The sequence below is a fragment of the Eublepharis macularius genome, chromosome 3, assembly GCF_028583425.1.
Source record: "Eublepharis macularius isolate TG4126 chromosome 3, MPM_Emac_v1.0, whole genome shotgun sequence".
Taxonomy (NCBI): domain Eukaryota; kingdom Metazoa; phylum Chordata; class Lepidosauria; order Squamata; family Eublepharidae; genus Eublepharis; species Eublepharis macularius.
The window spans coordinates 44,122,673-44,150,182 of NC_072792.1; the positions used below are offsets into that span (position 1 = coordinate 44,122,673).

At 44.8% G+C, this 27,510-nt stretch overlaps 2 protein-coding genes across 2 annotated transcripts in view; both read right to left on the bottom strand.

Annotated features, from left to right (window-relative positions):
• EFNB2 (ephrin B2) overlaps positions 1-7,397 on the bottom strand; it is a 57,623-nt gene extending 50,226 nt beyond the window's left edge. The window contains exon 1 of the mRNA XM_054974336.1: positions 7,164-7,397. Coding sequence (XP_054830311.1) covers positions 7,164-7,291 — 128 coding nt within the window. The 5' untranslated portion in view covers positions 7,292-7,397. The remainder of the gene's footprint in view (positions 1-7,163) is intronic.
• An 8,241-nt stretch (positions 7,398-15,638) lies between these two features.
• On the bottom strand, positions 15,639-25,953 carry ARGLU1 (arginine and glutamate rich 1). Its single transcript, XM_054973415.1, has 4 exons — positions 25,413-25,953; positions 19,742-19,967; positions 17,374-17,457; positions 15,639-16,442 (listed from the first exon to the last, which is right to left on the bottom strand). The coding sequence occupies exons 1-4, from the start codon at positions 25,775-25,777 to the stop codon at positions 16,278-16,280; spliced, it is 840 nt and encodes a 279-aa protein (XP_054829390.1). The 5' UTR covers positions 25,778-25,953; the 3' UTR covers positions 15,639-16,277.
• Between the last annotated feature and the right edge of the window lie 1,557 nt (positions 25,954-27,510).

The window sequence follows — 27,510 nt, forward strand, 5'->3', positions numbered from 1 at the left end:
GCCTGTAAAGTAGAAGACGCTTTGCCCCTGAGCTTTGCCTAGTATCTGCAGCCAAAATGGATCTTGTGCTATAGATTCCTGAAGGTTACACTGGGACATTGGAAAACAGTTCTTAAGACTCCACATATTACACAAATATAGTCAAGGTCTCTACAGCACGTTCGTTAAGCTGTATCAACTTGGAACAGCTTGTACATTTGGGCTGAAAAATCGAGTTATGGGTCAAAACATTTCAAGTGATTTCAGCAGAGGAAAAAATGTACAGCAATTTGAAGAACTGTGTTTATCAGCTGCCTTTCTCAGAATCGTGCCAACGCTCCAATCATAGGAACTTCAAAAGTGACCAAACTACAGCTAACAAGGAAAGCACCTATTTGCAAATTTGGCAAAACTTACTCTGATTATGTATGCTGACTTCCATTCAGAGAATGATTCAACACGTAGCAGTTTTCATTTGAATAACTGAAGTTCCATAAGTAATGACAAGTGAACAACATGGGGGCTGGGAGGGGTGGCTTTTATAGCTCTTTTACAAATGTGGGAGGGTTCTAGCAAGACCAAAACTAGAATTTTACTTGCAAAGGATAGTTAAAAGCAGAGGTACTGAAGTATGCATATATCTGTGTAACCATTCCTTTTCACTTTCATAGCTATTAGAAGCCTTAACAATACATGGCCATGGGTGGGAAGGGAAGACTTCCTTTATACTGGCCTAATTTAATTGAAATGGATGTAAGAGAATTTGGTCCAACTGTTTTAACATGAAATAGATCCACCAGACCATTCAAGCTCTGAATTTCAGGCCTTTGGAAATAAATACCACTAGTACTAAGCTGCTTGAATTTATTTGGAGGTCTCCGGAAGAAGAAAAAAACACCTCTGAAAGATGGATTTCTCTTTTTTCTTTTTCTTCTTGGAAGTTGGGAAGCAAGCAAAAGCAATAAAAAAACCTCACGAAGGATCATCTGGCTAAGGAAGGAGGACAATATAGAATGTTTATTTTAGCTTCTCCCGTGGAGTGCGAGATCCAGAGCGCCGTCTGAAAGATGGCTGAAATGAAAAGCTCTCTGTTTTCTTTTCAGATAACCTCAGCACTACCTATCCCTTCTACTCACTGTTCCCTGCCAGCATGGCCCTGCCTGAATCCCAAATAGATTAAGGAAACAAACTCCCAAGTGCAGCTAATCCTACCACTGCTAGGCCAGGAGTTAAAAAGGAAAATCTTCTACATCCTAACAATTGCAGTGATCCGAAGTTTTAATCAGCCCACATCTCAGCAATAAAAAGCTAGTAAATGAAATCTACCTTTACCATATTATGCACCACCAATGAGCAAGAACTGAGCAGCTTTTCTTTACTGCTTGAACCAGCCGGGCCACAAGTAGGCCTTTCATACTGCCTAATCCCAGCCCCCCAAGTTTTTTGCCGCTCTCACATAATACCTTGCAGCCCTGAAGCAAGGCCCTGAGTTTCTACATCCCTTTCACAGACGTGTCATTTCTAACATCAAGCTAATCTATATGTTGCCATGGTATCCCCCTTTATCTGCCTTTACATCTTATGAGCTGCATGGATTTACCACATTATTTTTATCTGAAAGACAGAAAATGGTGGTTTTATTGCCATACAATCAGATTACCGCTGCTAGTTTCTCTATGCCTTTTTACCATACTTCAATCAAAAGGGATCACTTTCTTTATACCCTGCCCTTGATTTACATTACATCTGTAAAGGCATAGTCTGGGTTGTAATCCCCTTATTAACTAGGAGCAGGGTTGATTTGCCTAAAAATAAAAGCAAATTGTGTCAGACCTTTTCACTTTGTTTTTGATTCGGAACTACAAAATGGATTACTAAAAGAAATCTTCAGAGTTCACACGGCCGCTATACTACTGAATTTAAAATGAGAATTAAACAAGTTAAACAAGAGGGACAATGCCATCGGTTTACATTTTCCATCATGGGTGAAGGGCTGAATAGTGTTATGTCTTTGTATGCTCCGGCTTTATAGAGAAACAATGAAGCCACAGGAGTTCTCTCCCCAAGCAGTTTCTTAATTCTTACTCTGTGTTTGGCCATCATCCCTCCGGTCTACTTTACATTTACCAAATACAAATTAGGGGGCTCTGTCACTTGGAAATATGAAAAGGTAGTACATCCCAAGTCTGACATTTATGATTATTAGGCCCCTTGTGAAAAATATTCCACATGATATACCCTCCTTAACGTCTCCAACGCCAAGTGAAGAGTGAGTCTATGTAAAAGATAAGATCGAAGGCCTAAGAAATGGCAGGTTTTTATGTGAGTGCCCAAAGAAAACCAAGTTCACAGAAATAAAGTTTAATCACTGTTTTTTCCCCCTTCTCAGAACATTTCCTCTTTGTTTGCACCAGGAAATATAAAAGTGGCAAGAACCATTTATGACTTAGTTCCCTATAAGGATTATTAAATGTGGCATCTTTAATAGATACCCCAAATGGCACAACACCTCACAGTGATTTCTCTGAAGATAAACATTCAACCAAACTTCCTATCAAAGGAATGCTCCATAAGCAGAAGATGTATTCTAAATGTCATGTTAAAACTATATGCACCCATTAAAAATTGAAAAGAAGGATTAAATAAACCCTGATTTCAGTTTGATTTTATTCACTGACCTATCTAACAGCAATTCTTGAACTGAAAGTTCCTTTACTTTAAAATTTATATAGATAAGAGGCTTTGAAATAATTGCTAGATGCGCACAGCAATTATGCTCCCAAATAATCACATGTAAAAGGGTAGTAAAAAAAAAAATGACTGAGTCAGAAATTTGGTTTTTTTGCTGGCTGTAAGCTTCCTGTAGCTTAAAAAAAATCACCTGTGTTAGGAATGTGATGCCTTGCATCAGAAGCCACTGAAAGAAAGAAACACATTTAAGAGTCTTTGCCTTTGAGGAGCAACTGGGAATAATTATGTTTTAGATGAAAGCTGAAACAAAGTGCTTATATGCTAAGTTCCGTCTGCATACTACAAGCCTTCATATAAGTTTCTGGATAACACAATAAATCAAATCCATTTGCTGTGGGCTGGGGTGCTGGCCTCTATTATCAGGTAAATATCGGAGAGTTAAGTTTTTATGAAGTTTTAGCTAATGTGGAAATCCCTTAAAACGTTTTGGGGGTTACTACACATCCAGCATTTCAAGGGCGAGACATTCATGTATCTGTTTTCTAGCTCATGGGGAAATACCTCAATTTTCTTGACTGAGTCAGTCCCACGCATCTTCATATATGTTATAGTCCTCTAAATTCCAGTGGAGATTAAGAGGCAAAATGCCATGATCCCCAAGTAAAATTCTTGTCAAGAAGGGACAGCCAACATGTTGTGAGATACCATTCCTGCAGCCTTTTTCTTGCTCCAGTAGCTTCAGTTTTCTTGTGAAACAAGACTATCCATTACTTACAGTTTATCATCTTGACAAAACACAAGAAATGTGGATGTGGAAGAACTAACAATTCTACCCCTGGTGCTTTATCAACCCTCCCCACCATTAAAACAGACAACATTAATCCAAACACAAATTGCAGAGCGCAGTTCAAGTGTCTATTCAGTCAGCAGTGAATGTGCGTCTGTTTGCCTGCAACAACAAAAAATAAGAATTTCACAAACAACCAGGGAGAGGCAGGCTGGTTTATGCCCCTGAAAAGACAGCTTTAAATAGGGCCATCAATTGCAGGCCATTTTATCTGTCTTTGACAGGTTAGTGTTTATTCAGACTAACCGTGGTGGATTTCTTGTGTAATATGTTATCATCAGAGATATCACTGGGTTATTTGTTAGCTTTCCTTTAGCCAAATGGCAATTTTTAAAAAAAAATTGTAAAGGAGCCCAAGAATTGGTTGTAAACAGAAAACTGATTAGCCAGCAAAAGCACTCAGTGCAAGGGAGGCAACCTAACTTTAACTAGTGCTCTTGATAGGTAAAGTTCCACATCTTTCAGATTAGAACCAACCCAGTAAACAAACCATGGTTTGCAGAATTAAGTTAGATGTTTGTTGTCAGCCTGGCTCCAGAGGTCAAAGTATGTGGACTAGTATCTTTTCATGGATGGAGATGGAGGTGTCGAAGCAGTTATGGAGGGGGGGGGAGCATTGTGGTGTACAGCCACAGTACAGAAGTTTATTGTGCTGACTTTATAGTGCAATCCTAACCGAGCAGAACCCTTCTAAGTCCACTGTAGACTTAGAAGGGCGTAACTCTGCTAAAGAATGCATTATTATGCTAATCTCTGAAAAGGATATTCAAGTGAAATATTTCTTCCAGCCTACATGCCTCCTCATATCCTTTATGGAAAGGACACTACATGCAAAGAGCTCTTTTTACCAATATAGTCGAAAGTTTTATCAAGTATTTTGGAGACAGAGCTTTTAACTACATTCAAAGTTACACCTTAAGACAAAAGGAAGGGGGAGTTTAATCACTGTCTTCTCTCCTCGCCTCACTAAACATTTTAGTCATTAAAGAGAACCACTAGAGCAGTTTAGGAGAGTCCGCCATGAAAAAGGCTTTGAATCAAAATTAATCCATATAAACAATGAATGTTAACAGCATTTAACAGATTCATTGCCTCCAAGTATAACACTTGTATATATGTTTAAATGTTGCTGAATTCTGAAAGAAATTCTCCTGAGAAGGAAATCCCCTTCTAAAACCAGGAATACCACTAATGCATTTATACGCTTCCTCAAAGTACAGAGATCCAAGGGCCTATAAACCCCAAAGGCTTCTTTTTTCAATGTCTCAAACACCTTTTAGCTCACCTTCTCAGGGAACTGAGTCAACCTGAAAGAATCAAATAAAGAAACTTAAACTACTGTCCCTATGCAGAACTGATGGGCAAGTAGTACTCTTGGACCGAAATGGGACAGTAATTAGATCATCGAGTTAAAGCTCCTTTTGGGTGTGCTCAATTGTTTATGAAGTGACACAATACATTTTGCCTGGAAAATAGATTCACAACTGGAGATGGGGCCATATACTGTAAGAGCACCCAGAACAAGCCATTTACGACTAAAAATAAGCCATGAGAGTTATGGCAAGGTTAGGCCTGGAAGCAACTAGAAGAAGGATGGCCTGTTCTGTATTGGAAGAGTGACCTCTGTAGGAATAAAGCGATTACTAGACTACTGCAGCAGCAGCAGGCAAGAATGCCCTTCGCCTCTAGCGCTCAGCTTAATGCTATCAGCCCTACAAATGTGACCCCTTTTCCCCCTTCTCTCTCTCACACACACACAGTGATTTTTTTAAAAAACTGCTTTTTATATGGCTCTCATGTCTTGCTTGTTTGTGTAAACACAGATTTAATATTCAGCCTTTCTTAGGTCTGAGAGAATTACAGTAAGCTTTAATCCAAACCGGCAGATGCAACTAAGGACTATTTCTTACACAGCATCAATTTCTTTATATGTCTGTCTTGGGAGGGAAGGAAAGCACCACTGAGCTGAACGGGAGTGCCATGATCCAGTTCAGGAGAAGCCAATTCTCTCATTTTAATGAAAACAAACGGCCCATTTTTTGGTTTTTCCCTATTTCAAAAAATGCTTATCTAGGGTCACAACCCCCCACTCGTAAATCTTCCATTCCTTGGGAAGGACAAGGAAGAGAAATCTGCAACAGAGCAAAAGAAAAATGATGGAGTCCGAATATGATTTTGTAAATAAGCTCCTTTGGATTCTAGGTCTAAATCCAAACTTGTGGTGACATTTCAGCAGATCCCAGGGAGCGTGCAAGAGACACGCAACCGAACAGCCATTTCACACTTGCGAGACAGGCTATTTCCCCAACTCATCGTGCATTTAAAGGTATTTTAACAGCCATGTAACTCTGTGTTTTATAGGCACCTTGGAATTATTCACAAGCAGTAAGTTTGATATAGCAAGTTGGGTATACATGGAGGGTATCTGCTCCTTTTCTATTTTCTAAGAAGTCGTTAAAGGCGGCGCTGTTATGATGGCTCCTTAAAAATCATTCCGACTGCTGATATTATCAAGAAGCTTTCATGTGTTCTTGTAAAAAAAAAAGAGAGAATGAAATCTGACTAAAGAGGTTTCTTTGATTTAACACCCTCAACTTTATCTGCGGCAAAACGTTTTCTAAAGCTGTTAAGAAATACAAAATCTCTTTTGTCAGGAGCCCCTCTGATCTTAAGCAGGCATTAACTTCAGCACTGCATAAAGCCCTCCTGAATGCACAGATTCCTGTACTGCACACACATCACATCCATCTCAATCAATCTATGGGGGTGGGGGGAGGATATTTTTCACTTTAATTGTAAGTGACAACAAGGGATGCAATTTTACAACCACCGGAAACTCCCACCTTCTGTTTCACTGCCTCAACCTTCTGCAGCATAACTCCCCCCGTTCAACAGTTGTGCACAGGGAAGTGACCCGACCCTGGGGGTGGGGATTCTTTCTTCTGTCTGGTTTTGCGAAGAAAGGAGGCAGGCACGAAAGAGCCCTTCGCCCGGCATCTCACCAGCCTGAGGTCTGCTTACCAAGCCTAGCAGCCCAGATTCCGGATAGGCAAGCGAGCAGAGCGCCAGCCGCCGGCGCCTTCTGCCCTTTTGCTATCCGCCCAGCAGTGCCACAGCCTTCAGCCTGCTGACAGAGATGGAGGGGAACCGACCCGCGGCTGAGTCACCGGCACACACTCCGGCCAGCTTCCCTCCCCTGGCGAAGCAGGCCCAGCGTTTCTAGACCGGGGCGGGGAATGGTGTACGTGTGAATGTGCCCCGAATACCTACAGAGGTGACTTCGGCTGGATCAAGGCCGGGGGCGGGAGGCAGCTGGCCCGCACCGCCCGCAGAGCTGGCCTGGGAAGTCCGAGTGCGATCCTTGGCAGAGTTTCTCCCCATTCAAGCCCTCCGAGAGGAACTCTCCCTAGGGTCGCAGGGGAAATGCCACGGGAAGGGCTGCGCGCTGGAGCGCGGTTCTTCCTCTTGAGAAGGACCCCTGCCTCCAGTGACCAGAGCCCAGACTCCCGGGGACGCGGGCGCCGAGGCCGCAGCAACAAAGGGCCGAGGCGTCGACGGCCGAGCGACTCCCGCGGGCCCGGCCACAGGGGCGCCTCTCCTCCCTCCCTCCCTCCCACCTGCTCCGGGCGGCGCGGCGCGCACTTACTTGGGGTTGGAGGAGTTCCAGTAGATGGGCTCCAGCACCAGCGAGCTGGCCAGCACCGTCCGGCACAGGAGCACCCAGATGGCCCAGCAGCACTTCCCGAGCGGGGATCCCCCCCGGCGCGCTACCATGGTCGGGGGCGCCGCCGGCGGCTCCTGCCCCGAGGCTCGCCAACTCCGCGGCGCCGGGAAGGAAGAGTCCCCGAGAGGCCGTCGCGCCCGCCCGCCCTGCCCTGCCCTCCACGGAGCAAATCCTCGGCCGGCCTCACTGGCTCCTGCGCCCGGCCGCCGGCATAGAGCTGCCCGCCGCTCAGTCCGAAGCGAAGGTCCCCGCCGGCGTCTATAAATCCACCTGGAGAAGGCGAAGCGGCGCGTCCCGCCCGGCGCCTCCGCGGCGCTCCATCACGAGGCGACCAGGCCGGCTCCCCGCGGCGTCCAAGCCCTCGGAACGGGCTGAGAGAAGGCTCCGGCGGGCTCCCAGCGCCCGCGCCCGGAGAGCCCAAGGCAGGCTGGCGAGCGGCGGAGGCGCACCGAGCCAGGCGCGCCCGCGTTCCCACGCAGCCCCAGTCGCAGCAGCAGCAGCAGCAGCAGCCGCCGCCTCCCTCCTCCGCGGCTCGCCTCCTTCTGCTCCTCCCGGCCGGGCGCTCCGGCTGCGCTTCCTGCCGCGGGCTCCTCCCCGGCTCCCAAGGCGAGAGTGCGGCTTCGAGTCGCCGCTCCCGCGCTCCGGCGCCCCGCTATAAACCCGGCCGCCCCCCTTCCCCGCCAGCTCCGCCGCTGGTTGGGTGGCGTCTCTGTCACTTACGCGCACCTCGCGCCTAGGCGCGCCCCCCGCATGCCGAGGAGGCGGGGCCGGGCGCGGAGGGGAGGGAGGGGCGGGGCGGGCGCGGAGGACAGGTGAGGCGGCCGCGCTCCTCAGGCGCCTCCGCGGGGCTTTCCGAAGAGCACGTTTCAAAGCAAGTTCATTGTGGTGACGCGAATAGGGGAAAGGCTACCCCGGAACCCATGGAAAGGCGGGCGGCAGAGGCGGGGTCCGAAGTTGGCGGCCGTCCTCGCTCGGGCAACTTTCCCAAGCGGTCGCCGAGCATCTCCCAGCCGCGCTCTCGACAGCCCGTCCCCGGGAAATCGGGCTGCTCTTTCAAGTGCAGCTGGGCCCAGGTCGTCCCCTCTGCGGGTCTCCCGGCTTCACCGCGCTGGTCCCCCGCCCCGTCGGGGAAGCCCCTCGGGACTAGCCGCCTAGCAAAGCGCCGCCTGAGGCGCCTCTCGCGGGCTGCACCCACTCATTTGCGCGGCGCTCGCTTCCCTGAAGGGCCGCCTCGCTGTGCCGTACACTCGAAGGGGCTCCAGTTCGTCTCAAACGGAGGTGGCCGCTTGGGCCAACAGGTCCCTTCGGGCGCTTTTGAGGCGCATCTGGGGCTCTGCGGAGCGCTTGCTCGCTTCTTCCTCCTCCGGGACCGGCTTCCCTTTCACCGATCCGCTCCACCCGGGCCTCGAAGGCGGCGCTTTGCCGGCTACCCCACCGCCAGCCTCTTCCGTGCCGGCCGACGGGCGTTTTATGAACAAAATGCTTCGGTGCTGCCCGGCGGTGAGAGGCTGCGGCGGGGCGCAGCTTGAAGGAAGAGGGTCTGCAACGGAGGCCGCGCGAGGAGAAGGCAGTCGTGTCGGAACACGTCCACGGGGCAGCCCGGGACGCGGCCGTGCAGCAGGTTTGCCTCCGCGGCCAGCCAGCCGGGCACTCGGTCGCGCCTGGCCGCCGGCTTTCCTCGGCGAGCGATTCCGTAGAGTCACAGCGCCCACTAGCGCCCGCTGCGGAAACCGCAGCCGCTGTAACGCTGCGGTCCGCACGCCACTTTACCCGGCAGTTAACCCGCCTTGATTTGTAACGGGGCTTTAGGGGGAGCTTGAGCCGCTTTGGGGGTTGCAGCTGACGCGTCCTGGTTTCGATCTTCCCTTTCGATCGGCTGCTGGCCAAAAGAAAACGACGCGAAATAAAAACCAGCCAGGACGAGATGTATCCCATATGTTACCAATTATAAATTGTTTTAATGTAAGGTTTTGTGTAGGGGCGGCATAGAAACCTCAGAATGAGTACAAGTATACAAATCGAAATGGCTGCGGCGATCAAATGATGCTGCAGCGATGCCTGAAGGACAGAACATCTCTCATGAAGTATCAGAGATGGTGTATAACTATTGAATCGTTCTGGGGCAAAATAAATGCGATCGCGGCGCAACAATCTTAATTGAGGGCCGACAAGCTTCTACAGTTTTCTCAATAAAACTATAGAAATCCCCCCACTGCCCCAAAGTATTTTAGCGAAATAAGACGAAGGTGTCGTACAACGATTACACCCTCTTGTTTTGAAAAGCAGAAACTCTCCTTATACGTCCCGTACTGGCGATGGTTTGCATCCCCAAAAGTCTGCTCGGCCTCTACGTTCGCAAGCGAGTTCGCAAGATCCCGGTTTGCAAGGAGCCAGGCGAAGTTTTTCAGACTCTCGAGGTCTCCCACCGGTTGGCCACATTCACAACCGGCGAAATCGTCCAAGGGCCGCCTCTTCCCCCGACGGGGCTCACCGCGTTGGAGACCTGCGGCCAGAGCTGTTTCTCGAGCAGTGCCCCCGGCCGCACCCGCGGCTGCCCGTCACGCCCAGCCGCTAACCGGCGCCCAGTCGACTCTTCCTGCTCGTGGGGCAGAGCAGGCGCCGAAGCGGGGAGCGAGTCCCTGGGCGCCCCGGGAGACAACGAGAGCCAAGCGGGCTCGGAGAAGGAAGCCTCTCGGAGGCCCAGGCCCAGAGTTTCCGCGCCCAAGAGGCAGGCAGCGCAGGGCTCGGAACCCCGGCGGAAGCGAAGCCATCTGGGCCAGAAGCGCCGCGCCTGCCTGCCTGCCTGCGTGCCCCGAGGGGAGGCGGGACCCTCGGGGCACGCAGAGAGTAGCCCGGCTCCACACTCAGGGGGCCCTCGGGGCTCCCTGCTCAGGCGTAAAGCTCGGGGATCGGCCTCCCTCCCGAGTCCCGCCCCGGGCGCAGCTGGAAAGCCTCCGCTAGACCCGGGGGGCTCAAACTCCCGCTCGGAAGAAAGGGCTCGCTTCCTTGCAGGCTGAAAATAGCCGCGGTTGGCATCTGGATCCCCTTTTTGGAAAAGTGTTTCGAAGAGGAAACCCGCGGCATCCCCCCCCCCCCCGCTCCCAATTGCTGTTTTTAAAACAAAAACCCCAAAGGCCGCGTTAGTTATTTTTAGGGCCCCGTCAAGGATACTTCGAAAAGTATTTTTAACTCTCGTCCCTTCTGGGACTCTCAACGTGTTTACGAGGGAACGATGCTGTGGCGTTCCTGTGGCTCGCAGGGAAGTGCCGGGAGAGGCGCTGCCCCCCTTGAAGGGCCATCCTGGTGCAACCCCCGTCCTGCGGGCGAAGGCAGCGAGTCCAGTTTTTAGCCGCTGCGCTTCGTGTCTGAAAGCCGACGCGCCGCGCAGACTTTCCCCGAAATAAATGGGAAATGGATCCGCCTTAGGAAGTTGGGCTGTCGTTGAGCTTGCTTGAAAAGGCCCCATTCAAGTCGGCCGGGCTTACTCTCGAGTAAACGCGCCTGGGCTCGGGACCGCTCTCACGCTAAGCGAGTTAGTCCCGCTCCTTAGCAGGGCCACTGAAATCCAAGCTCGCCGAGTTCTCATTTGCGTGCTCGGGATCGCTGCCCTTGGCGTTACCGAAGCGACGAACTTAGATTTTTAGATTTTTCCCACGTTCGTTTTTCCTTCCCAGGAAACTTGTGTGGGGCTCGGGCGGGCGCCCTTCACCGGGAACTGCAACCCCACCAGATCTGCAGCTGGCCCTCCAGCTCCGATGCCCCGTGGAAACAGGGTCCAACCAAGGCTAACTCGGAACCTGGCAAACATTTGTTTGATGACTTTTAAAAACTAATTGTCTCAAAGTGACCCCCCCACCCCACCCCTGGGAAATGCGATTTCAGGTACAACTCGGAACAAATGCGCCGGACGCAAGTTCAGCCACAGGATACCCCTCCGCCAAAAGGCGTCTCGCAGCAAGGGCGAGGCCCACCCAAGCCGTCTGGCCTCTGCAGTCCAGAGAGCTTCGTGCGTACCGCGATCCGGACTTCTTAGTGGCCCCGCAGATCGAGGGGATCGGGCCTACGGGCTTGGCCGGCAGGAACCGAGGAAGAGGAGAAACAGGAAGAGCCGCTGGAGAGGGAAAGCAGAGCCAAATGGGGGCTTGCTGTCATTTCCCTAAAGGTGCCATGCGTTTTAGACCAAAGGTGCAAAAACGAGAGGAAGCCCTTCTGTGGGTTTTCTGAGCTTACTAGGAAATCCCAAGGGCACCCTGAAGCTGCAACCTAGTCTCCTGTCCCTTGATGACTGGGAAACAAGAGCTTCTGCATCCAGCAGGGTTTACTCCTGTGCAAGCATGCAGTTTCATTCATTCTCTGTAGGAGTTCGGAAGACAATCCCCCAAACAGTCACAATTACTCTTTTGGACACTGGACCTAGACCCAAGCCAAATTTACAGATTCACCACCCTCTAAGCAGGACCTTTAGCCTTATGGGTTAAAGGGGGTGGAGGAGAAAAAGGACCAGATTCTAGAACAAGCTTCAATATTTTGTTTTTCTTTGGAAACCTGGTATCAAGGGCATTTTATATCCCCCCACCCTCTATCAGAGAAAGTCAAATCAGGTGCTAGAGTAGAACCAACCCAAACTTGAGCGAATCCAGTTGTTAATCTTCATGTAGAGCTTTGAAGTTGCTCTCAGAAACCTGGATTGGTGGTTCTCTCTGGCCTACTTACTCATTAATAAAACTGCTTAAAAACCATTCAGATTAATTGTAAATACAAGACAAAGAAGCAAAAGGGAAGCTCTGTCAGATTTAAGGAAGACTTCCCCTTGAAGGTACCTGAGAAGGCCCCGTTTTAACTGAACTGTGCCTAGTTGAATCAGCCCCTTCAGAATCAAGTTAGCAATGGCTGGTTTCGTGGATGTAAGAAATCACTCCTGCTTATACAAAAACCAGTTTAAAACTCCTAAATGCCACCTCTGCTACACCTCTATAATCTACTCTGCAAAGAGCACCCCCCCCCCGAACTACCACCAATGGAAGGAAGCAAAGCAGAACACACTAGAAACCCTTCAGCTGAGAGTGCTAGCAGGAAGGAACAGAGCTCCTGACCTTGCTCTTTCCTCATTGCCCAGCTACAATTACTTTCTTCCCAGGCTTTCCTGGGGCCACCAAGCTAAGGAAACCATAGCAGGTAGATCTGTTTTGAATCTCCCAGGATGACACAGCAAAGCAGCAGCAAGTTAACTGTTTACTGTTCCACAGTGTGCTCTAACCACTTTCCTGTCTTCCCGGTGTTCCTTGGCAGGTTCAGGGGGAAGGAAAGATACACAAAGCATCATACCCTTCGCCCCCAACATCAATTGGTAACTTCTTCCTCTGTGTTTTCCTGTTTCTGTTTTAACTGTTTGCTCTTGGAGGTGGATAAAACAAATCAGTAGCAAGGGCCATTTCTAATATAAAGATTGAAGGGCCCATAGAAAAACTCCAGGCGCAGTAGCACAAAAATGAATGGAATAAGCTGTTGGAGCAGACTATTACACTGTTTTTTAAAAAAATTGGGACATCCAAATTATAACTAATAAAGTAGTATTGCACTATTTGTTTTGGAATTTTAAGTGGAACACAGTGCATTTGAACAGACTCAACTTTTTCCTTTTCTGCTGAAGAGCATTTGAAAGAGAAAAAGATTTAGAAGATTCTAAAGGGTTTAAGTTCTGGCAACATTTTCTATAGAAGCAAAAGTATTTTTTAAAAAACCCTGTGTTTTAAGGCCAATAGTTGGATATTTCTGCATTTTCTATGTATATAACTTAGTGCTCCAAATTTTTATTAAAGTCAACACCATCTTTGCTTGAAGAAAAAGAAAATAGAATAGTTTATATATGCATCACTCTAAGATGCTTAAAGAGTGCTGACTACCAATGAGTGCTGACTAGAATGATTAAAGGGATGGAACACTTCCCCTATGAAGAAAGGTTAAAGCGCTTGGGGCTCTTTAGCTTGGAGAAACGACAACTGAAGGGTGACATGATAGAGGTTTACAAGATTGTACATGGGATAGAGAAGGTAAAGAAGTATTTTTCTCCCTTTCTCACAAGAACTCGTGGGCACTCAATGAAATTGCTGAGCAGTCAGGTTAGAATGGATAAAAGTACTTCTTCACCCAAAGAGTGATTAACACATGGAATTCACTGCCACAGGAGGTGGTGGCAGCTTCAAGCATAGACAGCTTCAAGAGGGGATTGGATAAACATGGAGCAGAGGTCCATTAGTGGCTATTAGCCATAAGGTATAGATGGAACTCTCTATCTAGGGCAGTGATGCTCAGTATTCTTGGTGTTTGGGGGGGGGCAATCAGTGGGACGGCTTCTAGTGTCCCTTCCCCACTGGCAGACCTCCTGATGACACCTGGGTTTTTGGCCACTGTGTGACACAGAGTGGTGGACTGGATGGGCCATTGGCCTGATCCAACATGGATTCTCTTATATTCTTATTCCAGTCCTCTGTGAAAGAATGCACAAAGGATTTTATTTGAATACTGAACAAAGAATAATAAAATGCATATCATAAAATGTTGAGCAAATCATATTTTGCAATTTATACCATATATCCAAATCATTCTCAAACTGCAGGTGCTCATAAAATAGAACTGTAATTATATTTTCATATACTTGGTCCTCTTAAGTTATTTCAACATACTGCCCTGGAAGACTGAAGGGAATTGTTTGGAATACAGTAAAATCAGGATTAACACACACTTGTTTGTCACTCTGGTACATACAGTTGAATTTGTGTACCTCTATGTTGGTTCATGGGAGTCTATAAACTTGTTTCCACAATAACCTACAGAAACTTCTTGTCTCACGCTCAGTAGTATTGTGCAACAAATAGAGCCCCTCTTTTCTCTCAATACTAGAAGCTGTAGAAGGGGGGGGGGACATTAGAGCATCAGTTGCTCCTATACGCAGATTTCTAAGCATATTCTAAGGTGCCGTTGTAAAATACTGTCACACTAGGGTTTTTGATGTCTCAGTGCTATAAGGTTTCCATTTTATTTTACAAATTTAAAATGCTGCAGTTTTTTTTTCTTTTCTCATACAGAAATTTTTGAAGACAGTGCCTAGGAAAATATATCAAATACAAAGCATCAGATACTTGAGTCCATTACTCTTCTAAGTGGAAAAACTTGAACTAAACTTAGACCACACTAAAAGTTTTAAAAGATCCTTCCAGCAGCAGCTTGAAATTGCCCCCAACTATATCGAGATAAAAAGGATGTTTGCTATTAATGCAGGTTGAAGAACAGCACAATGCTTACAGCAGTATTATTTCAAGCATTTTCAAAGATTGACCTTTAGAGTGCAACGACATACTTCATTGCCATCCTTTTATTATAGTTATACTCTAAGTAAAACATGTGGCTGCTCCAGATCTGGGCCACATATTGAAATATCTGGCACAAAAAAAGTTCTGCACTTGCAAAACTAAAAGGGATTAGCATCAGTTCTTCATTACTCTTTGATCATTTTGATTAAACTGCTCTAATGAAGACAAAGAATGCATTATGGATGCTGCACTTCTATTAGAGAAACAGAACATGGCAATGTAAACAAACGTATGAGAACATTTGTAGATGAATTTATTTTTTATCTAGTCATAAAAATATTCCTGGATTGACAAAAGTGAGCAGGATCCAAGTACCTGAAATTTAAGACTAACGTGTCAAATCATTTCTTGATTCAGTCTGTGATTCTACTGTATTCACTGTCACAAAATTAACCCCCCAAAAGTTATAAAGTTATTGCAATAATCCAACCATGAACTTGCTTCACCAGAAAATAAGTGCTTAGAATGGGCTATAGACATTCTTCACCAGGCCCCTAAACCATTACTATCATACAGGCAAACACCTTCAAGAACACTGCAGCAGTGATTATAAAAAAAAAAAGTGGCAATCTTCATTTGTGCAACATGTTCTAAAAAACGAAACCAAAGGCAAGGATCAAAAGAATCATGAAACTTGTTTTGTGAGCCCGAGGAACTTTCGACTAGCTGCTCCTAAACTCGGCCTCACCTTCCAATGCCATATGACAAAGAGCTCTGAAGTTCCAAAAGCCAGCAATTCCACAGGACTAGCACCAGTCTTGAGCCTAAGTAACTCATTGGACCTCAATCAAAAAGACAAGACACCGTACATTAAATACGGGTCCCCTCAAACTAAAATCATAAAAAGCTAGCAACAGCCACTTCAGCACAACTGCAAGAGTTTCAACAGGATGTGCAAGCTTGGCATTAGAAATACCAAAAAAACATTTAGTGGTGACCCTAATACTAGTGTGCTTTTGATGGCGGTAAGAGCAGTTGCCATTCATTAAAGTAAATATGCATGCAATAAAAAATTACTTAAAACGTACAAATTTAAGACTTCACTTTATTCGGCAAATTGGATTATTTACACAATTGGGAATGCTGGTTGACTTTTATCAGTGGAATAAAAACAATTCTAGCAGAGACAATACTGAACTCCCTTTACACATCTCCAGCAACACTGACCAACTTTTTCCTTACCTGTATCGGGAACATCAAGCACAATAGTGGGATAGTATCATAGGACACCAAAATAATAAACCACTGAGGATTCAGTACACTGTGGAAATTTACCAATACCTTTGCCAAACTTTTCTTTAAAAAGCCAGCCAAACCAGCATTAATAGTTAACATCAGAGTATAACTCTGAGATCGGTGGGTCAGTAAAAACCTTATCAGACCATACATAATTAATGAAGTGACCCAACCTGCTTCAAGTCACTTTATCCTAGAATCAAAGTGGATGAGAAGATTTAATCTTTAAAAAAGACAATGATCTGATAAGGATTTAACATAAACGGAAGTTAAAACAGAGATGCAGAGCACAGCCCCTATTAGAACAAGCTAACTTTTCAGACGTCCAAAAAGAAAAAAAAATCACGAAAGAAAAATAAAAAAAAACACTTCAACATGAAGCTACTATACAAAGTTTGTTTCATTTTCCATCAGAGTTCAGAGCTGAAATTTAATCCTGACTCTTTAGTGAGAATGACAGTTTTGGCCTAGACTTCCCCTTGCCCAGGATAATTTTTTGCTCTTCCTTTTGCTGACGCTGTCTCTCTTGTTCTAGTTTCATCCTCTCTTCATGAATTTTTCTTTGTTCTTCAACAATTTTCAACTGTTCTTCAGCCTGAATGTGAAAATAGTAAAACAAATTATAAGAGATGTCAAAGTTTTCATATATTTGTTACTTCAATGTTTCTGAACTGAAATCCTGGACTATACCTCACATTTGTGGAGAAGAAACAAATGCTGCTCTTCAGCAATTAGGGTCAAGATAAACAGTTATGAACGATCAATTCTGCAGAATGTAACCTCCTCTTATGAGCCAACAGGCCTAAAAGTTCTATATCCTTATAACCTTGATGTTATTTACTTATCACAATTATTTCTTAAAGAGAGAGCTGGAAATACTTTACCCCTTCCTTCAGCATGCTCTATAAATATGGTGAATATAAATACAATAAAGAATTTGCAAAGTTATTTAAGAAACATCTTTGCCAAATTCTCAAGGTCACAGATTTTGACACCATTTTTTTACTATCAGCTTCAGTGGGAAAAGGCATTACTTTTTATAAAAACCAAACCTTCTAGGCTGGACTGAGAAGTAATCTCTTGCATAAGAGAGCGGTTTTACACTTTGCATTAGTGTTACATGAAAAAAACCTGAAACTAAATTCAAAGATGATGTTCTGCACATGCGGAGGTTTGCACAGGTTTGAAAACAGCTACAGAGCCTCCTACAGTTAACGTGGAGCAGCACTGGGAGCTATCTGCACCCTGTTCACAAGTTTGGATTCAGTCTCGGTGATGCAATTCAACCCTACTCTGAGGCCTTTCCAACCTTTAGCAAATGCTCTGGAGCTATGTTTCAGGGATAGGGAAATAATTAACAACCCTGTGAACAAATGGAAGCATCTCTCACACAGGGAATCTCTGGATCCACGCCTACAGTCAAAACCCAACACAAAGTTAAACACTATTAAATCCAACAATCCCAAGGGCTTTGTGACAGACTGCAGCAGATCTTTTCTGAAACTCTAAATTATAATTCTACTTACCAATTTAGCTTGGGCTTCTGCGATTTTTCGATTATTCTCTTCTAGTATACGCTCAAGCTCCTCGCGCTTTGCACGCTCTTCCTCCTAAAGGGGAGGACAGGGAACAATGTTAGAGAAGTAAAATACTCAGTCACCCATCTGCACTAGTCTTCCTAGGAATTCCTCCTGTGAACTGACTTAAAGGGGCCGCTTTACAGCCACCGTCTTTTGTCTTTCAAAAAAAGCAAACTGTGCAGCCACTAAAATTGGTCTCTAGCTTTAAATTTAAATCATCCCTCCCAGTTCAAACAGCAACCAACTAAACCCTCCCTAATCAGAGAACCCTAACCATTTATTACTAGTATTTTAATATCACACAAATCAACAAGGACAACTACAAAAAACTGGATAGTATTTACCAAATTAAAAGAGTAATATATAAAATATAAATAAAGTGAATAGTTTGTCTCACCAATCATGTATACCTACGTATTCTTTACCTATACTCCTTTAATCAGCATTAAAAGTTGAATATTTACTGTCTTGTCCAGTGTCCTGCAGAGTGTGCTCCTCGGCTGCCATACGCGCCAGCTTCCTCTTTAAAATGATTTGTACTGTTAGCTTGGCAATGCCTGCATCAGCAGCTCAACCATTTATAAAGAAACAACATACAAGGAAGGCTGAGCTGAGGAATGCAGATGTTTACGGTAAGAAGGAACAAAAAAATATATAAAACATTCCTAAGTCAAACAATTAATAAGAAAAATACATTTACTGTTAGCGAAAAGTACAAATGGTAATCCATACTCTGTGGAACTGCGGGTTTCCTTCAAGGGGAAATGGACTGAACATTCTACAGTGTGACAAGATCGATGACAGTTATGAAACTGTCATGCTACAATTTTATACTGGAATTCAGGAGTCCAGAGAAAGAAGGATGGGGAAATGAAACTGGAAACGGAGTTTCCTTAAATGTCAAGAGACTCTATTATGCAAACCATAAGCAAAAAGATTGCAGTAAGGTTCAAAAGTAATTTCGGTTACTATCATAGTATATTCAAGTTTTTTTAAATATTTGGATGTTTTTAGAAACAGCCAGAGGTCTGCATAAAAATAGCAAGAATGGGAAACAAAGTGAGTATGTGAAGGAAGTCCTTCTTGCTATGTCAAGTAACCAGTTAAAGGTTGGCACCCTTCACTCCAGGAATTCAAGATGATGCTGTGTAGAAAAAATCCAGATGAGGCAAGCCAGCATCGCACTGACCCCACGGCTTCTGAATCAGCTACCCTTTGGGAAGCGATTCCTGCTTCAGCCAAAATCCATTGTACAGAGATTTTTTTAAAAAAATAAATAAAATTTCAACCTTAAATAATTCAGCAGTTTTTTAGAGCCAACATTTTAATTATGCTGAATTTATGGCACATGCAATTACTTTTAATTGTAAGCATGCTGTATTATAGCAAAAGCCCTGAAGGAAAAAGTTATCTTACTGAAGTCTCCTATTACAGGCTAATAAACTACGCTCACTCGGTTAGATCACCAGATAGATGTATGGAGTGAGAGCTGACTGACACTCAGGACTATTTTCAGTTGTGTAGTCTAACTTTGAATTTTGGGATCCTGGAGTGATTAGTGCTGGCAAGCATCAAAACCTCCAGTAACAAATTACTGTCTCACAGAAAGACATTTTCAGCTTCTGCTCCAGCTGCTGACAGAAGAAGTCACATGTTTAGCTCAACTTCAGACAAGGACAACCTGCTCTTTTACAACTCTCTAGGCTAGAGAAAAAGAAGGAGTTGTTAGTAGTCACTGAAAAACTGGATCTCATGAATCTGGCATAAGCCTTTTCGTGAAGAAAGTGAATAGGACCAGCATTCCAGAATTTGTCCACTGTGTGTTCAAGAAGAACGCATGTTTGCTTAAAAGGGAAAATAAGAGTAGCTGTTTGTTTAAGAAAAGGTTCTGCAGCTCAGTGCTGGATCCTGTATTTTTTCCCCCGACTGAAGGCATAAAGCCTCTTACAGTCTAGGTAAGACAAAACAAATGAGGGATACATAATCAAAGATTGTTTAACCCCTTCCCCCAGTAAGAAAGGACTGTGGATATATCCTGCAGCCATGGCAAAAGTTTCAAACAATTCTCAAATATGAAGGTCAGTTCCATTAAAAATCAAGAATCCTTGCGCAAGTTTTAGGAGAGTAACCATTTTAGGTATCAGTGAGCTCCTCTGAATAACTTAGAAATTAGAAATCGCAGCAATGCAAGTTTACACAAGAAGGGAATTAGATTTGCTGTATTCCATCTCCTTCTCAACGCAACAGGAGGCACAACCCGACACTGAAAGTTTTGCCATGGACTGTCTCTACTTTCCAAACGACCGAGCGTTACCTCTCTGGCCTTTTGTGCCGCAAGTTCAGCTTGTCTCTGTCGCTCGAGTTCTTCGAGCAACTGTTTTTCCATGATGCGCTTAGCCTCCTCCACCCTGCGAAGAACCTCCCGCTCAATCTCATCTTTTCGTTTCTCTAGTTCTTCTTCCACTCTCTTGGCCACAAGTTCTTCCACTCTTCGAGCCGTCTCTTCCTCGATAAGCTTCTCTTCTATTTCTTGTTGCCGACTATCAAAAAGGAAGTAAGAAGTCAAGAACTGGTCACCTAAAGTAGTCAACTAGAATTTCTTAAGCATTGCATAGCTTTCTTCTTTCTATGAACAACACAAACAGGTTCACACATACACACAAAGCCCGCTTTCTGGATTTGATTTTTATTTAGCAGAAAAAGATGCAACGCTGCAAGTATACTTAACATCCAATATGCTGCTTATTTCTCACTGGAATCTGAATGGATGCTACCCATCTGTCACATTTTAGTTTGCCCTTTACCCAGCTCAAGGAGGCATACACGTTTCTCCACTCCTCCATTTTATCCTACTAAGTTCTGTACAATAGGGTTAGTTACACACACTCAGCTTAACTTGACTGGGCCAAGGTGATTTGCAGTAACATCCTCAGCAGAGCACAGATTTCTATGGGCCTAGAAGGGTGTAAGCGTCATAAAACTGGGTAGGAATTTGAACCTGCTCCTCCCCAGCCTAGCCTGAAATACTAACCACACAGTTTCCATGCCTTCAACACTCTGCAAGACCAAACAGTACAAATATGCTTAACTTTTTAATCTTCCAAGAAAATCACAGTAAAACAGAAGAAAAATACAGAACTTGGGCTCAGCTACTATTCTCAGCTCTCAGTTTTATGAGTCTTTAAACACAGCATATATTAAGGGCACTACTGTGCACTTAAATCCTGCTGCTTTATTTCTACATAGAACATTGGTTAGGCAGATTCTGTTATGTACCATAGGTGGTATGAAGCCCCTTTCTGACCAGAAACCACATTAGAATCACCTTGGCAACAGCCATCAAATTGCATCTCACTCCCCTTCTTTTGTAATTTTATACAGTTTGTCATTTCATAGAATAAGAGCAAAAAATACTACTATCTATTTAAAACAGCGAGTAGAATCCAAGGCACACACTTTTTAACTGGAATGTTATACATGTGCTTAAATGACACTCACTAAAGACAATGGTGTTGGTCTTAAAAGCGCTTAATTTGTCAGCACTATCTTATTATAATTACTGGGTTGAATCCTATGACTCTATCCCACTAGCAACGTAGCCTTGCTCAGGAACAAAGAAGCTTCTTCTAAAGGAATAGATATTCTCTGCCAGCAATAGGCTGTTTGTGCGGGTAGAAGACTTTGCCATGAATGTAACAGAAAAAAAATCAACCCATAGTTAGAGGAGGAGACTGCACACATACTGAGGCCACACCATCCACACTTACTCTCCCTTCCCCCACGGCTTGTGACAATTTTGCAGTACCTTATTTTGCAGCATTCTCACAATATGGCTTCAGTTATGTTTGCTTATATGCCCCACTCATGCTGCATGACAATTACATTACAGTATGGCTACAGGGAGACTGCCATGGTATGACTGAACCTGAGACTTTTACTAGTGTTTTATTCTGTTCCTTACTTACAGTTGCCTTGTAATTCAGAGTTTTTTATCTGATTTAATGCCATAAAAGCCTCTGCAACAAAAGTTTTGTAAAAATCAGATTCTCAAGCCAATGAACCATAGCTAGAAGTCAGACTAAAAATGTGAAGATGTAAAAATAGGAAACAAATTTTTAAAAGTCTTGCTGATGTTTTTCCAGAAATGAAATAATTACACATAGTAGGTAATGATGCCATTTTTTTAAAAAAAAATGTATACTGCCTTGGGCACATTGTGGTGGAAAGGCAATTACGTAGTAGAAAGGCAATCAACGAATCTCAAAAAACTTTACACGTGGTTTGCTAGTAAACAGAACTTTGTCAAATGCAGGTCCTAACAGTTTTACAGCTCCTCTACAGAGACAGCTTATTTTAAGCAATGCAGAGACTGATTGAAGGTAATTTTAATGTGCAAAACTTTCATTAAAGACAATGTGTAAGAGTGTCTTGACCAGTGGGTAGCTATGGTCTGGGTGCACAATTTGATACAGGAAAAAAGCACAGCATGAGCCGGAGGGCTCTTTCTACCTTTTTTAGCAGAATGCAATATAATTTGCATATCATTTTGAGAACCCAGCATATGCCCACATCTAGTAAGATGCTGTATTTATTTAAAAATGGTATCCTAAAATATGAACACAAATCACTATTTAATCTTAAGACTGATGAAAGAAAAACATTAATGTTCAGCTGATTTGTTTCTGGTTTCATCATATTTTTTTCAAGCTTCTTTTCTGCAACAATGAGGGCCAGACACGTCATGTAAAAAATATATATATATCACAAAAGCGCTTTTACATTTCAATAGGAAAGCGAAGCATGTGTTTAGAATCTGGTCACTAAATTATGTTATTTTAATTATTAATCCTGGCTGGATTTATGCTAAAATTAGGTCAACACATTTCATGTGCTGAAATGAAAGCTAGGATAGAATCTCTGCAGCCATGGCCATACTGCAGTGTAGCTGTCATGCACAATTGGCAGACAAAGTTGAAGCCATACAAGAGTTATTTTACTCCCAGTCCTGCCACTTGCAACTAATTTGAAAATATGAAAAAGGAACAGTACTAAAAGTTACTAGAGGGCTTTATAAAAAGTACAAAAATAGGAGGAACTGTCTTTGGTTGAAAGGCCACCGATTCATGCAGCCCACTGCTAATGCACAGCAGCTCTCTAAGATATCAAGCAGCCTACCACAAGAGAACCATCTTAAACTCAAGATGCCAAGGATCAAGCCTGGGATCCCCATCTATTTTCCTCTCTTTATAAAGGTACTACACGTGTTCTACCACTGAGCTATGGTCCTTCTGAATGTCAAATAGCCTTCCTTTTTTTGGGACCATTTTGATCTTCCGCACAGAACTTTTTAACCTATCAATTTCATAAACTGAGGGTACCACGTTTTCATAATATTTGTGCGAAGTCAACATTAAAAAAAAAAATCGCTGTCAGCTATGGTTTGATAATCAGAACCAGTTTTACGAGGCAAGATTTTAATGATTTAGTAAAATCATCTTAAGCACCTTCAAATTCCACATTTCACTTTGGTTCAGGGATCAAACTTTACTTCTCATTAGGACATGATACCCACTGACCTTTCAGTGCAAGCATTTCAACGAATGAAGCAAAACACTTCACAAGTCATAAGACTGATGCACACCCTCTGTCAAACACTTAGAAGTATGTGTATACAAAGCCCACTCAAAAAAGATGTGTGAACTAGCATTAATCTGAAAAACTAGCAAAGACAAACTATATTAAATGTACAAATCCCTCAGGACAATATACTGTAACTCCTTTAATTTTGATGGGAAAGAGTATTTGTCTCTCTGTGGTAAACAGAACATCATGATACACAGGGAAGGAGTAAACTCTCCCCTCAAAGAAGTTACTGTTATGATATTCATCAATACTGTTAATCCCACACTGAACTTTTAGCACACAAAAGATTGGCCATATTAAGAGATATTTGCATGAATAAGCCAACATATATGACATTTCAATTCTTAACAATTTAGCCACTGGTGAAAATACTGAGCATATATAAATGCGACTTATTTTACACCACTACTAAAGTATTGATGTGTGCTTCACATTGAAAATGGGATCCTGCCTCCAGCCCTTTTGTTACCTTCAGCATCACACACAAAAATGATCAGTTTCTATTGATTCCATTCCTCAGAGCACTCCCCTGATAAATTTATATAAACTTATTTAATTGCTTGTATGTACAGCATTCACTTAAGGAAGATACTTACTTTTGAACTTTTAACAACCCAGAGGCCCTGTGGGCAGCACTGTACTTGCTTTTCTGCCTAGTGTAGCCTGTGCATCACAGAAGGAACAGGGCAGGCTTCCCATATAGTGAATACTCTAGCTAGAGGAAAGCACAAGCAGAACAGAACTGGACAAGTACTGGGGGGGGGGCGCTATATTTTTCTTTGCTCTCTCTGAGCATACACGAAGTGTAATTGTGGTGTTTTTACTGCGGTGTCAGTATCTCTTACAGTGAAAAACAATATTAGGTTCAAAACTTGTAACAACATGGACCATACTGAGAGTAAAAAAATAAATAAATCACAAAATATTTTCAAAACGAAAGCAAAACAGGATAAAGAATATTTTCTATGAAGAAAACTCATTACCACAGTTTCATCGCCTTTAAATCAACGAATGGGAATCATACCCCTCTCATCCCCACGGCCAAACTACAAATATTCGGTCACAGTCAAGATTTTTGACAGCACCTTCTCCCCACTTGCAACGTTTTCTGACAGCCAACAGAAAAGACCTTGTTATATTGCTCACCCTACCCTGAAGATAAAATCCCAGATTTCTCCCCTAGACCCTTTAAAAAGTGGCACACAGCTAACTGGAAGCACATCTAACATTAAGGAGCTGGCTGATGACACAAAGGCCTCACTGAACATATGCCTAGGATGTATGTACTGTACACACAATTATTTCTATACAAACAAACTTGCCTTGACTGAAGTGTTTTTATGTCTTAATTTTATTACTTGTGGCTTAGGGATAGAGTACTTGAGGATAATATTGCCTTGGATTGCTTATGCTGTTTCAGCATTTCTTCAGCTCTGTATTGGATTTCTGCTGGTTTTTAAAATCTTTGCAAATTCGAATGTATATACCTACTAACACGTTTATTGAAATAACTTTGAGCTTAACCGTACTAACTAATGTTGTGTAAACCATCTTGAGTGTCAGTGAGAAAGGCAGACTATAAATAACATGAATTAATAAATAAACAGTATATTTAAAGTTTAAGAACCACTGAAATAACCCTTGGCTAATTTTTTCATCCAAGGTCAGCTTTAGCCTTGAAATACAATAGCAATCAGAGCTTCACACTACAGGGAGTGGAGAATCCAAGTGTGCAGCAGAGCAACGCACACCCTCAAGACAAGCAAAGGCTCACAGGAAGCAAGCAGCCCCACATGCGTGTGTGCATTAGTCACGCAGAAGAGAGAGGGCTGAGCGTGCAAAAAAGGAAGCGCAGACCAGGCATTCCGGGCAAGCACGCATCAGTCGAACGAGGCAAAGAACTGAGAGAAGGAAACGGCCGAGAGCGGCCCGGGACAGGGCAGGAGTGAGAAATCTTTCTGCAAAGATTTAAAAAAAAAAGAGGGGGGGGGCTTGCTTGGGGAAGGCCGACTGAAGAGCAGATAAAGAGCCATAAAAAGGGGCCGGCCTCTGGTCGTATTCAGATGGAGAGGAAGGGGATGCGAGGCAGGCGGCCAGCCAGAAGCAGCGTCCTCTGACACGTGTCAGTGGGGCCCCCACCTGCCTCCAGCCTCCCTGCCATGTCTCTTCTGACAGCCCCCCACCAGAAACCTCCATCGCCTCATACTTTTGGACTCGAGGCCTCCCCAGCACCGATTCCCGGGCAGATCCGCCTGCCCAAGTTTCGACCAAGGAAAGCGGGAGGGGAAGAGCCGCCTCGGCCCGCCGCCCCCTTCCCCGCCAGCCGCCCGGCGTCCGCTCACATTTTCCGCTGCCTCTCGAACTCGGCCTTCTTCTCCTCCTCCTCCCGCTTCTGCTTCTCGTCGAGGCTGCTGCGTTTGCTGACGGTGCGCCCGAAGATGTCGATGCGGTCGGGCGGGGAGGAGGCGCGCTCACGCTCTCGGTCCCGCTCCCGTTCCCGCTCTCGGCGGGACGGGGCGGTGTTGGAGCGCGACCTGGAGCGGGACTCCCGCCGCCGGCTGCGCTTGCTCTCCCGGGACTTGGAGCGCTTGCGCGGCCGGTCCTTCTCCCGGGAGCGGGACCGCGAACGGCTCCGGTTCTTCTTGTTGTGCTTGGAGCTCTTGACGCGCTTGGAGTGGGACGAGCTCCGCGAGCGGGAGCGGCCCATCCCGAGCGCCTCGCCCGGCTTCGCGGCCCTCAGCGCAGCCGTAAGGGCATCCACTCTCTACCGGCCTGACTTCACCGGAGCAGGCCCGAGGCCCAGCGGCGAGCAGACAAGATGGCGGCTACCCGACTCCCGAGGCAGGCCCCTCTCCGCCTCTCTCCTGCCCCACGATGCACCGCGCGGCCCCCACAATGCACCGCAGCGTCGCGCCTTGAAGAGAAAAAGCGCCGCAATCTGGTACGAAAATGGCCGAAGACGCTCCGGCGGGATTTTCCGGAAGTAGCCGAGAGCGGGGCCGCTTCGGTACGAGCCGAAATGATCGCTCCGGAAGTGCCCGAGCGGAGGAAGGAGTCCTGTCTGCTGTGGAAATGGAAGGGAGACTCGTGGCTGCTCTTTTTGGGCGGGGACTGGGTGAAGGGAAGAGCAGCCTGGAAGAGATGAAAGTGGCGGGCATGCAAGGTGCTGATATAGCAATTAAGTCCTTGGAGAAGACCTGAGAGATCTCACTCTCAGCCTATTTCACAGAGTTGTGAGGGTAAAATAGAAGAAGCATGGTATGCTGCTTTACCCTTGGATGAGAGAATTGGCAAAAATTAGTAACTCAGTAATGAATAACCTCCTCCTCAAAGTGTTTATATTTCCCTGAATTTAGGGACCATCCTGCTGAAAGTAAACTGGAATCTTGTGGCGCTTTAAGGATTTTTTTTTTAAATCTAGCTTTAGCTTCTGGGGAGAAGATAAATATACAGAAATAAATGGCTAACTATTATTCTTAAATGCAATTTGAATTTTAGGACTGCAGTATTAAGAAAAATGTCTTAATACTGCAGGACTGTTAAGGTTAATCCCTCACAGACTCAAAGAGCTTTGAGTGACAGACTACTTCAAGGAATCTGATTGGGTAGCATGAGCTGGAAAGAGGAGGGTCTGTTTTTCAGTCCTAGCAGAGAGAGGAATGTAGTTGGGAGATGGAGTCTTAATGGAAAGCACTTTTGACTCTACCAGGACAACTGGGGAAAGTTGGCATGGAGGTTTGGGAAGTAGGTGCAGACTCCTCAACAGGCCAAAGAAGGGGATAGATCTTCTAAGGAGAGGAGATTTTCCCTGTCCAGTCAAACAGGGAGGTAGCTCTGGAGAAAAGAGAGATCCCTGGTCATATGTGGTTGGAAACTGCCTGTGGAGACCTTCAGATTCAGTCCAAAACTGAAGGAAAGTGCTGGTGTGTGAAGGGAAGGGGACTGGGGTAGTAAAAAGTGGGTACCAGCATTCCTAACTCCAGAAGAGAAAGAATACTAGAAGAATATTGGAGTGTTGGGGGAAAACAAGGAAACCAAATCCTCAAAACATAAGCCTTTAAGTATCTGAGAAGAACTAAAGTCTGTGCATGTTCTGATTTCACGTCATATATATATAACCTCAGAAATTTCCAACTGCTGATTTCACCTGTTCTTTCCCCACTGAAGTAAATAGTTATTTTTGGAATTTTAAAAGCGCCTCTGGTGCCATTTCTGCTGTTTAAGGATGAGGGAATGTCATAGCAGATATAAACCACATTACGCAAATGTATTAAAATGGTATAAATACAAAAGGACAGAAAAAGACCCTAAATCCATCTTCACTGTATGCACTGAACTATATGAACATTGTTTCAATTAAGTTTGCTTGTCCTCAAAAGACTAGACGGAAAAGCTTTACAGTACTTACATAATTGCATCAGATTCCTCCCTATCTCCTCT